This window comes from Mesitornis unicolor, unplaced genomic scaffold (genome assembly GCF_000695765.1).
Source record: "Mesitornis unicolor isolate BGI_N332 unplaced genomic scaffold, ASM69576v1 scaffold50861, whole genome shotgun sequence".
NCBI lineage: Eukaryota > Metazoa > Chordata > Aves > Mesitornithiformes > Mesitornithidae > Mesitornis > Mesitornis unicolor.
The window spans coordinates 35,214-49,690 of NW_010165453.1; the positions used below are offsets into that span (position 1 = coordinate 35,214).

Consider the following 14,477-nt stretch of genomic DNA (forward strand, 5'->3'; position numbering starts at 1 on the left):
CTAAAAAGCCTCAGTACTCTTTCCAGTTTTGCCTGCAGCTATTTTGTCTATCCAGCTTCAATAACTGACAAATGAATTATCATATACAGACAACACATGCCCTAGCCTTTTAAGTGCTGTCAAATATAGTTATATCAAGATCAGGGTACAAGAAGATACCATAACCCCTGGCTTCCCACGTTCTGGTGATTTCCATTAGGCTGGAAGTTATAGCACTGGTTTGGTTTGACCAGAGTAGTACTGTTAAGGACTGATGTGTCTTCAAGTTTATTAAGATTAAAAATGCACTGTCACAAGATATTTTCATAACAGCTCTACTATATAAAAAGACACCTTACCAACAGATCTCTCAGTATGTTTTTTGTTTGTTTCTGGGCAGGGTGGGTTGTTGGGGTTTTTTTCCTTTTTAATTTATTTTGTAATATAACCTTGAGGGCTGTTTTATTCTTCTTTTTTGTTTTTTAGAAGAGAGAGAAGAGCTTTTCTAGCAGGGTTTTATTGGGTTTTTTTGTTTTGATTAAAAAGGTTATGCATTGTTTCTGACACTCTACGAAATATCAAATACAGTCTAAAGAATACAATAGATTAAGAAAGTTAGTATTTCCTCAAAGTAATTAATATTGGATTACTTACAAGAAGAGTCTTTAAATATTATGGCAGAAACACTCACAAATAATACTCTAAGGCAAATATGTAAAACTCTTAAGACCATTATGGCTTATCCATGCCTTCCCATATTGCTTAGGTGCTAAATACACATCTACGTATAGGACAGGTCTTGCAAAAGTTTTGTTAAGTTTCTGTCACACTACCATGATGAATATCTCATAGTAGTATTTTAATTATTCTATTGTTTCTAATGGCTGAAATATCTGAGGACTCAACAGCTATTTTAAAACGTATTGAGAATTGTTTTTATCTTTTTGAAAATGCTGTAAAACAAGTCCATGGCAGGTATTTGTGCTGAGACAGCAAAAAGCATTGTAAGTGTAGGGGGTATTTTTGGTGACATATCTACAATACCAAAATATCTAAAGTATATGCAGTTAGATTATCATAGAAATGCAGTGTTTTGGCAGCATAGTTTACAGTACCTGTTGAAATCTATATTCCATGTCAGAAAAAGCACTTTTCTAAGCATAAAGCTGTGTATCTGCTTTGAGGATTTGCAGATACTACTGCACAGAATTTTTTTTAGCAGTTTCAGGAAAAACTCACTGAGGAACTGAAACCTATTTATTAATATGAAAACCAAATTACAACGTTTTGGAAGAGAAACACAGTCAAAGAGTCAAATAAGAACTGTTTGAAAAAAGTACACACAGTTTAAAGATCTACATATTAGAAGTTTTCATTAAAACTTTTCATATTAAAATGTTTTCACCTTCTTTCTTAACACCAAAGGTAAAAAGCTTCAAAGTAAGGAGGAGTAACACATTTCACATAAGCAGATATTGATGACAGATTACTGTCACCCAGAGTTAACTGCTATATACAATGAGCAGCACATAGAGAACAGAACCCCCTACCACATATATGAGTTTTTAATGAAATTGGAAGGGGGTGGGGGAAATCTGTGTGTAAAGTTAGGATTCATTTCCAAAGCAGATGGACAGAAGTCACATAAACTCTATTGTTCTACAAAATCCTGCTTGTGGAGCAGCTGCTGCCACAGACACCATTTCCTTTCTGTTCCTTACACAGGCCTTTAAAAAAAACCTCAAAATGAATCTTACGGATATGTGACATGTCATGAATGAAACATATAAGCAGCCTGTCTGTCAAAGATCAGCAAGGTGGTCAACCCAGGAAAAACATTTGGTAGTATGAATACCTGGCAGGAAAGCACAGGGAGCTGTCAGGTAAAAGTCCTGCCCAGCCTCTGGAGGCCACACAGTGCCAGTGGTTTTTCCATGTAAAGATTAAGGGCTGAAACAAGCTTTACTTGTGAAACAGCTGGAGGGAGCAAAAGCAATCTCTGCAGACTAATTTGAGAGGAAACACATATCTACTCCTATGGGAGACAGAATTTGAGTAATTTCATATGAGATTTTTCGAAAGATGGCAACACAGATATAGCATATCCTTGCTAATTTACTGCTGTTTGTAACAAATAGGCCATCTGCATGGTTGGACAGGGGGAAAAACCCCAACAAAATGGAATATTCATCCAAGTATTTCAAACGTGCCTAAGAAGAAAGTTATTATTGCCTAGGCTCTGCATTGATAGTTGAGGATACTGGGGGAATCTGAGGTGAACAGACTGCAAGAAATACCCTAGCTACCTACTGTGGTCTCACTAAATAACCTCTCTATGACCACTGCCTAAGACTAAACACTGGATTCAATGGACTGTTCAAGGCTGCAGAGCACCCCTTAATACATTTTACCAAATAGATGCATCTAATCACAAATGCACAAGGAATATGTTCTTATCCAACTGACATTTCAAAGCCCTGAATTTTTAAGTTCTATGTAAGCAAGTGTCAGTAATATTCCTTCTCTAATCATCCCAGAATATTGTGCTAGAAAAGCATTCTACTAAGGGACAAATATTCTAAAAAGTAAATGCTTAATGGACTTTTGGAGAACAAACTGGACTTTGAGACCAAGAAAACAGGGACACCTGTTCAAAGCTCATACCTCATCAACATTTAAAATTCTTTTCTTTTAAAATTTTCATTTTCTTTTAAAATTTTTTTCCACAGTTCTGCAACATTTTTTGAACATTTTCCACCAACGTTTTAAGCAATTCAATAAAAACTGAAAATACAACAAGCTGGTATCTATTTAACCTGCAAAAATCAATTGAGGCGGACTGCAATCCCTATTTTTTTAGTGCTAAGAATAACTAAAGTGGCATTATAAATAGGGAAAAAAAACCCACTTTAAAAAAAAACACCTCAGTTTTCTTTCAGTGTAGAAAAATCTCAACTAATTTGACAGTAAGACTAGGGAATAGGATGGCACAGTGCAAACTAAAGCAAAAAACTACTTTCAAGTTGGAAAGGAGAAGAGAAATAGTACTCTACAAACCCATTATCTTTCACTTGTGAAGTAACACAATTTCTGTACTATTTACTCTCATGATTTACGAATCCAAGGTATACACAAACACCTGCAAACACTTCAACAAAACTAATTTTCATTTTAAGTATATGAAATCTATTGAAATTATCAGAAGTGGCCCTAAGTTAACTGACTACATACAGCAAGTTCACATACATGAAATACAGAATACTTTTTCCTTAGTATTTGCTTCAACGTCAGATTTTACTTTCATTAAGTTTTCCCTGGCTTCAGAAGACTACGATCAAATAAATTCTGATCAAAAATTAACATAATAAACTGGGCACATAACACAATGTTTTATTATTTCACTATCGAATTAACGAATCAAAATTATTCCCTAGTATATGCGATTACATTTAATAGCTTAAAGCTTTAAACTTGCACAAAACTAACTACTCAAAATTACCAAAAACATTCAAGGGAATAAAAAAAAACCAAGAGTATTATAAATTATTCTGCTGGTTCCAGACACATTTTAGAGGATGATAAAAGAGGAAAATGAGAGAAAATGTGAGGAAGGACAAGAAATGGTTGAACATCTGCATTTATATATAATACATGGATTTATTTACAATAAAGGATAATCAAAGATTCAAGAGAGCAAAATCCTGTAAAGAATTCAGGATATCACACAGAATTAAGAGGAGAGTGAAGCACAACATAAGATTCAAATAAAATTTTTACCATTTTAGAATGGATCAAAACATACAGGATAGAACGACACTACTGATAAGCAGCTGTAAGTTACGTTCCCAGTGAAAACACTTGTCATATAGTAAGTTTTTAAAAAAACTTTTTCTCAATACTTCATCTTTGTACTATCAGAATGGCTGATGAAGAATGTAAATGAGTGGAATGAACCATGTCTGGAAGAGTTATTCCTAAATGCTGATCATTTTTTGAATGTCTGCAATTAATCAGCTCACCAATATGCTTCTCCTGATCGCTCTGAATTTTTGTGCATTACTTGAAGAAATTGAAAGGGCTACAACAAACAACTAGTATCAGCTGGGCAGCTGTTACAGAAAACCTAAAAACCCCTGGTGTTCAGTGTATACCCCATGCAATTAGCACTTCTAACGCTCTCAAAGAAACTTCTATACAAATATCAGAGGAACATCCTTCCTCACAATTGTATTTCTGGTAGTGGGACATAAGAAGTGATAAAATAAGACAAGGTTTTTGTACCAAAAAAAAGTTATGATCGCATTTAATACATGCCTTTGCTATAAAGCATATTAACAGTTAATATACCATATATTCAAGTCCATATCATCCTTCTAAAGAAAGTGTCACTTCCAGCTTTAAATTTGTTGGATATAGACCAATAAACTGTTTTGGACCTTTTTTTTTTCCCCACCATGAAACACTAAGGCAGAATTTTAATATAAATATCCTAATGCCTAACATAGGGATACTATAGAAGAATTAATGGCCAAAAAGTAAAATATCTCTGGAGCTCACTTCTGGAAATGGACTTACTCACCTGCTTTCAGGGCACCAATTACAATTATGCTTAACTTTCCTCAGGTGATTGTGTTCATTAATGGAATGAACATTATGAAATTCATAATTCCAGTTAAATATTTTAGTAATAAGCACCCTGGAATTCTTGAAATATCTGTGACTTTAAAAAAAATTATAATCTGTTGTCTTCTCTACTTAGATTTGCAAGTCCGCATTTAGTATTGTGAGATACAAAAAAAAAAAAAGAAAAAATCAACTTCAGCAAGTAGAAGGTTAATGAAGTAATCTATCATTATTCCTAACATATTCATCCCTTTCTAACTTTTTTTTAGCAGCTGACTATTGTTTTCTACATAAAATGTGAATTTTTCATTCCTTACCTTTCAGGCCTCCCACAATTGAGCTGCCACTTTTCTTATCTCTAATCTCCACTCATTTTCCCTTTACAGTCGTACCTACATTGTCCATCTAACACTTTCCCCTTATTTATTTTGCTTTTATTTTACTCCAAATTTACACCATAGACCACCATCCAAGTTAGTTTGCTTGTTCCCCTCACTTTTGAAGTATATACTTTACTACTGAGTAGCATCTACCCCGTTTTATACCAGAGAAATTTGGAAAGCAAAAAGTAGGCTGTTAAGCAGATACAAGCAAGCCTGCTTCTAGCAGATGCCAGGGCAGAAACTCCAGCTTTGTACCTTTACTTCTGACAAAATTAAAAAAGTCCTTGCTGAGTTCCGAGTACAAGATCTCACAGATTACGCTCTCCCTCCTGGCCTGTAACATCCTCCTTCTCTGAGGACTATTCTGTAAAGTCTGCTATCAAAAAAATCTGTGGGAAAACTGAGGAAGAAGTAGAGCAGTAGGTTACTCTTAAAACATAAGCCTTCAGGATTTTAACAGACAATTTTAGGGATTCCTCCAAGGCACACTCAGAGGAGTAACCAAAATATCATTAATTGCTGTTCTGTTTCCTTGGCCTCACCTATTCAGACTGTACCGCAGACTGCTTCTCGCAAGATATTCAGTGGTGAGTTCGTTTAACTACTGAATCTTAAAACATTGCATAAAGCAACATAGCTATGGTTATATATGTGTAACACTGTGTGAATACATGCATTTATCTACAAAATTAACTTATAGAAAAGGCCTTTCTGAATTTTAAACACACAGATCCCCATATATCTCTGGTTTATCACTCAAAGTAATTCACTTGGGAATTCTGTACTCAAAATCTTTGTATTTTGGCTCACATAAGTAACAGTAGGTAGATGAGGGGGAAAAAAAACAAACAGAGCAGTTAAAAGGCCTATTAATTTGCCTAATTTAATCAACTGGTTAATTTTCTGAATGAACTCTATGCCATACAAGAGCCTGAGTAAAAGTTCTAATGGGTCCCAGATTCAAAGCTTGAGGCAGTAAACAATCTCAGTAACTGAAAGCAAATAGTAATGCCTAATTTTTAGATACAATAACTCATGCAATCCAGATAAAATAGAACTGCAGAAAAGCACATTTCTTTTTCACTTGTCTGTAGGGTCTTGGAGATCAGATTTTTGTCAAAGGTTTTGTCAAGACTTGAAAATTATTTCAAAAGACCTTGAGCAGGAGGGGCACAATGTTCAGACACAGGCGAGGAAAACTTAGGATTTTAGTCACAATCAATTGGAAAAGCTTTTGGTCTTGGTTCACAGAAGAGAACTGGTATTAAGTATGTCCCTGGTAGTTTTTAAGTAAAAATTTCAGGGTCATCTAAGCACAGCATTCCACAAAGGAGATGAGAAAAAGGTAAGGAAACACAGCACCAGTTCTTCTTCATACCAGTAAGTAACTGAGCAAAACCAATACCTGATATGTCAGACTCCCCCATTGCATTCCCTAGTAGGTGATATCAGAAACAGAAAAATCTGAGCTAACTTTTCAATTATGAGGCTTTCTCAGTGCAAGAGAACAATGCAAGAGGATAAACCTTAAAGAAAAAAAAGTTAAGAAATAAAGCAGAGCAGGTAAACATGAACCAAAATACAAGCAAGTAAAGCCCTGAGACTGGCACTGGATGCCAGAGTACATAACCAGATGCATTTTCCAGACAGTTGTTTTTTTTCCTTTTAATTACACTCTATTCTCAATTACTTAAGACATACAACCCAGATCCATGAATACTGTGAGGTGTCTGTGCTATGGATGATGAGACACACAAAATACCTTCCCAAGAACTACCTGGGATCACAGACCTTCACACTATGTGCCACAAAGGCAGAAATGAACGTTACACCCCACATCCCTAAACTATACTGTCAGCTACAGCACTCTTCCCTGCCCAGCACATGAAGACGCAATAAAAGTTCAGTTTATGTTTATATATTATTTTTTATTTTACACATGCATTCTAACTACTCATTTTTAAAATTAACTGTAAACAATTAAGTCTTCATCAAATCTAAAATGTATAATTTCAAAAGATAAGACTTAAAAATTTTCCGTACTTAACAAGGGTAGCAGTTGTGGTACACTGCTCTACTGCATTCTGTGGATTAAACAGCCTCCTTAAAGTGCATGTGGTCAAATTGAACCCCTGGGTTCAGTGTTCAGCCTGTGTTTTGTGAGTAAAATGTCCAAGAGTGTGCTCTAATGGAAAGGCAAATTACAGAGACAGAATAAATGTTGCCCTTCTTACTGCAAGTGTATGATGCCAGACCACCACTGATCTCATACAAAGCAGTTGTGTACACCAGGACGTTGGACTTACATTGAAGCTTGCAAAGTATTTACACTTTAAATTGAGGAAAAAATTGCTTTTCTGATTTATGGCTGGTTCTAACAACAATTGTAATATAAGTGTCTAAAGTAGTTTTGAATTTTTCTAAACATCTGAAACGTGTAATAGAAAAGAGTATTTAAGTTGCTATTCGTAGTCAACACACCACTCAGTGGGGCATAGGCTGTTAAGTGATGCACATTTGGCACAAAAATATTATTTTACTCATTTATGTGAGCTGTTTCCACTATGATTAGGGTAGGAATAGAAAAGCCTGCTCTAGAACAAGATCCTCTAACTCAGCTGTGCTTGTCTGAGATGATGTGATGGGTAATGCCAAGTATTTGGTTTATACCTTTAGTCTCTCTGCAACAGGACATTTTCAAATCTTTACGTGTATGTATACACACATACACAGGTAATGTGCATTACATGGTAGCAGATATTGTGAGCACTAGTACTGAACAAAGTCAGATGACAGAAGACAAAGTTGCACATGAACTTGCTACAAGCTCTACTAAATAACTGATTTTTTGTATTCACATAAATCACTGCTTTATATCAGGGCGTGAATATGCCCCGTATTACTCCTCTAGTGATCAAGCTACCACACAGTTCTGGCATCCCAGCATCAGATAGCAATGGATTATGGAAAATTCAGAGACAAAAGTACAAATCTTATGGAGTAAAAGGTGAAGATTAAAACAAACAAAAATAATATTTCCAACTATACTGGAAACTAATTATCCAAAGCTTTCAACAATAAAAGGGGAATTGTTTAATATAATCAAAGAGTTGTAAAGAGAAATATTCATATGAAAGTGAATAGCAAATAATTAAAAGACACTCCCATAAAGAAATTTTACATTCAAGCAGCCAAGATTTTTTATAAAAGTAGCCTAGACAACACATTTAAATACATTGATACATCCAACCTTGTCCAAGAACCACCTAATAAATATTATCTTTTATTTTCTTTTTATTTTTTTTTAGTTGAAATTTACTCTACAAGGCACAAACTAGAAATCAGTGGCTAGAAACAGATGGTTAAAACTTACAGTACAACATATGACAATTAAAAATCAACTGAATTAACTATTACTTCTGAAGTATATTTTTTTTTTTTACTAGCTAGCTAATGAATAAAAATTTTTATGTGGCTAGATTTTGAAAAGGAACTGAGACTGATTTTAACTACTGTTCTCTTTTGATGTAATTTAAAATTACTCCTACTAGAATATATTTAAGTATAATGAGATTACAATGGATACCTTACACAGCAGGTGTCTGAATACAGGAACCAAAGAGGCCCTTTCCACTCTCATGTAAGGCACTTAGCAGTATCCGACATTGATGTTGCATTATCCTTGATTGGTTTCAGTTCAGAGGTGTCACGTTTCATTAAGAGAAGTCTGCTATGTTATTCTACATTTTTCCTCTTAAAATTCTCTTATAATTGTGAAAAGGACTTATACAACTCACATGATCACCTCCCAATTCATATTCTTTCTGACAGACATACCTGGGGCTACAGCAGACCATATCCTTACAGTTTCAACTTTTCCTACCAGTGGAAGATGTTCACATGGTCCCAAAAAGTATGTCGAACAACATTGTAGTAGGTAAAACATGGAAGGAGTCTATTAATATTTCTTTGCCCTGGCATTTGTTCAGGAAGCACTGGGAACATGTCATATATATACCCATAAAGCAAAGAACTTGCAAATACACAATGGACAAATTTAACTTTCTTTTAAATAACAGAAAGGAAAGGGAAACAAATATCTACTTCTCTCTGCAGTACTGCAGCTCTCCTTGTCTTTTCTTAGGCAACAGAAAAGAGTAGTTAAACAGGCACCATATAATGAATTTTTTATCCTTAAACAATAAATTACTTGCACCTATGACAAATCAGTTGAGTGGAGACTGAAAATCAAAAGACCAAAGTGCAACATCAAATTTATATTTCATAAAAAGACTGAAATGTTACGTATTATACCTTTGTGCAACAAAGGGTTTAGATGGGGGCAGGTGGGGAGAAACACATTAAAACAGTACACAGGCTGTTACTCCATATGTGTTTGCAAGGCTATAATAAATGTTTTTAATCTACAAAACATTTGAGACTAAAAATCCAATTTGTAGGTTGTTTGTTTTGGGGTTTTTTTTGTTTTTGTTTTTTTTAAAAAAAAGAATAGTTTTAAAGTGTATAGCATAGCTTCTACAGTATAAACTTGCACAAAACTAACAGCAAAGGTCTATCCTTTACGCTTTTGCTAGGGTATAAAATATGCAGAATCCTACCAGGCCATATTGCCATGGGCTGTGTTGTCAAGGTGACAGAGTAGCTCCAGGGTTTGAGTGTTGCTTGATGAATCATCAGGGGATTCATGACTGCCTGATTCCAATTCCTTCGGCATTCTCCAAACAGCAGCACATGTCATGACTTTACTGTCTGAAGCTAAGCAACAGAGAATAATGCCAACAGATCATTGTATGGAAGACGTATTTTGTATACAGTGCATCAACATTTACACAAATCTATAAGCAATGCACATCTGCTGTTTATTTTAAAATATTATATGAAGATGAATTTAAAGAATGCAGAACGTGGATACAGACACAGACCTCAAGGCAGTAGTCAAGTTGCTGCAAACTCATAATTAGCACGCATTTAACCACACTTTTCCCTGTTTAAAGGCAAAATTCAGTGCTCATGAAAATTTTACTCTGGGAGGCAAGTTTCCAAGCTTCATTCACCATACTGATGTCATTTTCCTTAACGTTACAAGTTACATAGTTACATAGCTCGATACCTTAGCAATAAGGATTCTGACATCGTTTTAACATTTTCCTTTTAAGGGCTATATTCAGTTGAATCTATGCATTATTGTCATATCCTTAACTACCATTTATTTTATATTTATTGCAAAATTAAGTTCTCTGTACAAGTACACTCCTTTAATTCTAGCAAATAAAAACAGCTTCCAAAAGACATACCGGACTTTTATACTTATAGCAAAATATTACAATGCATGATGAACAAGCCAAATGTAGACTGAGGAGAAAACAACATATGGTTTACGCACATATGGCATTGCCCATCACCCAGTATAGCAATTTGTAACAGTGCAAAATGGGAGGAGATCAGAGTAGCACAGCTTATGTTCACGTTGTTCCAGCCGCTGGTCCAGGGTTGACAGGAGACAAACAGGTCAGTATTAGCCACTACAGCAGGAACAAAGAAACCAGCCACAGTGATGTTAGGCAAAAGCAGGGGGAGCAACTTCCTTATGGAGGACGTGCTAAAAAATAAGCAGCAATGACTGATGTATTTTCTGTTCTGAGGTCACTTCACGTGCCTCTTTTTCACAGTTCTGTCTTCGCATACAATTTTGGCTGATTTTAGTGCTGAGCGCCTGATCAGAGCTGTGAGCAGATGCAACCAACTCACATCAGTGGAAAAGGAAACAGGAACAATTGTAATGAGAGTGTTTTCACAAAGTAAGGATGCTAAATCTGAAAAGGCCTTCTTAGGCTAAAATGACATTAATGGTGTGGGGAAGAGTCTCCATTATAAAGGTTGCCAATCTGGATATTTGTTATGCAAAAAACCACACCCAAACAACAGAGAAAAAGACAAAAATTAATTGATACCTAGTAATACATAGTAAATAAGTCCAAAATGCAAGAATGCAGACATGTTTTAAAAGTAGCCATACGAAACAAAAACCATAGATAGTTCAGTGAAACCAGGAAAAAAGGCCATTTGTTTGAGAAGGAAACAGGTAGGAAGACTTCTTCAAATTCAAGCACAGAATTCTGAACACGCAAGCACTGGGTATTTGATAGATTGTACTAAATATAGAACATATGCATGTTATGACGCACATAACTGTTCTACAGTAATGTGGTGTATACAAGTTGAATACAGTATCAGGAGACCACACATATAAAGATGATGGATAATCCTTTATTTATTAAAACTTTATTGAGCTTTCACTAATTGTAGGTCATGCTAACTAAACAGCTATTTTCAAACCATGAGGCAAGTCCTTTACTCTAAATCCACGTGCCACTAAACAAAGAGCAAGAAGCAGCAGCTACCTTTCTTTAGCAAAGGGCAAATCAATGCACACCATACAACTGATAAATAAACTAAACCGAAAGTGCAACATAGTTCAGGAAGGTGAGATTTATCAAATGTCTCACCTTGATACTCAATATGTGACAGACCATTAAAGAACACCATAAAGAAGTTTCTGGTAGATCATGATTACTGAAACATCTGTACCATGCATATAAAGCGCTAGCTTTTCCATCATCATCAAGATCTATGTAGAGAAATGCACAAACAAATAATGTAAAACAAACTACATGTTTCTCAAGCCATCTTTCCTCTCAGAAGAGCATCATGAGTCTTAAGACAGCCTTGAAATGTCATCTTAACTTCTTATGACTGCAAGGTTTTGAAATTGTGATGTGTTCCTATGAATATCCTTTTAAAAAATATTTAGTTTCCTGCACAATCAGATTTCTAGATTGAAAAGCCTGAAATAACTGAACAAATTTGAAGATTTGAAGATTGAGGGAGGCTGAAGAAAATATATACATATATTGAAATCTCCCTGAAACTTGATGTAACCCAGGCTCCTTTAGCACTTTGGTGTACTGAAAATTGTCAAAAGCCATCATTAGAATGAAACTGCTTGAATTTTTAATGTGTGCAGCAATTCTACATAAATTTTATATTTGTTTTCAAATTATTACTACAGGTGCTGCTAAAGAGCAAGACTGAAATGTACCTTGATACTCCAGTCAGAAGATATTTGCTCGAGGAGCGAAAACAAGTTTATCAGATTTCCACATTTTGCAGACCTATCTATGCCATCCCTTGGAGCCCAGCATACAGCATCCTCTCTGGAAAGCTGTTCAGCTGCTCTGATGATCTGATGCATATCAGATGACATTTACTCTTCCAGAACACAAGAGAAGCTTATATTTTTGAAATGTAATTTGACCACAGTAGATTTCTGTATTAATAGCTGTTGTTATGTAGTATGTTAGGTAATTTTTAATATTAAAATTTTATCATTAAAAAAAAGCTTCACGTCTTGCATATTAGCACACTTCTTTAAAATATAATTCTAAAATTAAGGATCCTTGTCAAAATTACTGGGCATCCCAACAGCACAGTAGTCATTCATTCTTTCTCTGATAGTGGAATTGTTGTTTTCTTCTGTCCATGTTTACAGAAATATAAAAACCATCTATTTTTAATTGACATTAAGAAAGGTTCAGTGAGGGAGCTGTCACTTCTCACTATAAATAGAAAAATTTTACTTCCTTCTCATGACCTATATTCATTACATTTTGGTATTCACTAAAAGTTTCTTCTTACATTACCATTCCATACCTATAAAACAAGCTTATTACATCCACTTCCTCTTATAACATCGATATTCCTGCAAACAGCCAATAACAGTAAAAGGGTCTGAAGGCACAGAATTTCACATGCAGAATTCGGTGCCATTCTATGCCTGTTTCACCTCATCAGAACTAGTGGTGAAGGATAAAGTTTGTTGTGCATCAGAAAGTGACAACACTAAAAGCCAACATGCACAAACTCCCTCAATACTCAGCACAGACATCCACTGCTTTCTGCTGGGTTTGCTGCTCATGGAAAATGACAGACCACTTTCCAGCCGTGGAATGACCATTCATCACAAACAACTGTATGTGCATTGCAAACCTTCAGATTCCAGTTTTAAACTTTGGATGGATTCTGGAATTAGATACATGGCTGAAATCTGTAGAGCAGAGACTTGATTCACAGCACTATTAACTTCTCCTTGCACTTATTATGTACTTACCTGCAGTTCTGACACTTATTAAATTCCCAGATGTGTGAAACCAAAATGGAATTGCCATGGCCTTCCATAGAATTAACTTTAGATATGGCTGGCCTTAAGCAGTAACTTTAGATATGGCTGGCCTTAAGCAAGGCTTAATTTCCCTCTACATAAGGAACTTTTTAAAAGTGATACCATTTTCTCCCTGGTAAATGAGAGAGTAAACACTAGTGCTAAGTATAAGTGTCACTCCATTATCACAGATGGAGTGGAGCTTTTTTGTAAGTCACGATTCCTCTTAATCAAATAACCACTAGCAACAAACCTACAGGAACCCATAGACATAAGACAACTCTCACTGCATAGAAATCCAAGTCCCAAAACAAGCTTCTTATGGCTGTATGACAAGAGCTAACAGTACACAGTATTCGTGGAATTACCCATTTAGCCTTATTTCCCAAGTGATCATATTAAAATTTAAAAACCTAGTATTACTAAGTAATTTCAGTACCATCTCTGTAGTGCCATTGCTTACCTAGAATACCTACAGGCAAAAAGAAATTCCAGATTTTTCCCTTCCTTTACTATCTTTACATCACCCTACTGCACAAATACACACAAAATGACAATGTTTTAATCTCCCACCTCTCATATTATTTCTTAACAATGCTGATAGACCAATATGAATATAGTATTTAAATGTCAATACCAGTTATTCTGTAAAGGAAAGAAAAACAGGAAAAACACATAGTGTCTATTTGGCACTATAGTCACATAGTCATGCTGCTATGCCTTCCTTAAAGCTATTTAAATAGTTTGAAATCACTTTTCCAACCCTACCTCATACTGAAACCAGAATTTTTATTTATGTCACAGCACCAATGCAGAAAAGAACGGATAAGGTTAAGCTAGTTTCTGTTGTCTTATCACTGAGCTTTTTAAGAAAAGTGTTATTGGTTTTAAATAAGCACTATTGAACCCGACTTGTGAACCTGAAAGTCAATCTCACTGAATTCCTAAAGCATTATTCACATAAAATGACGCAGGAATGGGACAAGGAATTGTTTAATCTTTGTCACATTTGTTCTTCTTCATTCAAGAGAAATGCCTTGTCTAATTTCTTGTGCGTCTTCAGTATACCTATGCCAAGGTAGAGCTATGGATGGAGCTAGATGTACCGTTCCAACTGCAACTACCCCCTGTTAAGCCTTGTTTCCTCAAGTTCATCAATACAGTCTCCTGTACAGAGGATGCCATCTGCTAGAGTTCCACCTACAGGAATACAGAGTTTTATCTACCTGGTTCTGTTGAAATGATCTAGGGTT

General features: G+C 35.3%; 1 protein-coding gene across 1 annotated transcript in view; it reads right to left on the bottom strand.

The window, feature by feature from the left end:
- Positions 1 to 13,231, bottom strand: part of TSSC1 (tumor suppressing subtransferable candidate 1) — a 41,817-nt gene extending 28,586 nt beyond the window's left edge. Inside the window, exons 1-2 of the mRNA XM_010194615.1 lie at positions 13,174 to 13,231; positions 9,605 to 9,761 (exon numbers count right to left, since the gene is read on the bottom strand). Of these exons, the coding sequence (XP_010192917.1) occupies positions 9,605 to 9,761; positions 13,174 to 13,231 (215 nt within the window). The remainder of the gene's footprint in view (positions 1 to 9,604; positions 9,762 to 13,173) is intronic.
- Between the last annotated feature and the right edge of the window lie 1,246 nt (positions 13,232 to 14,477).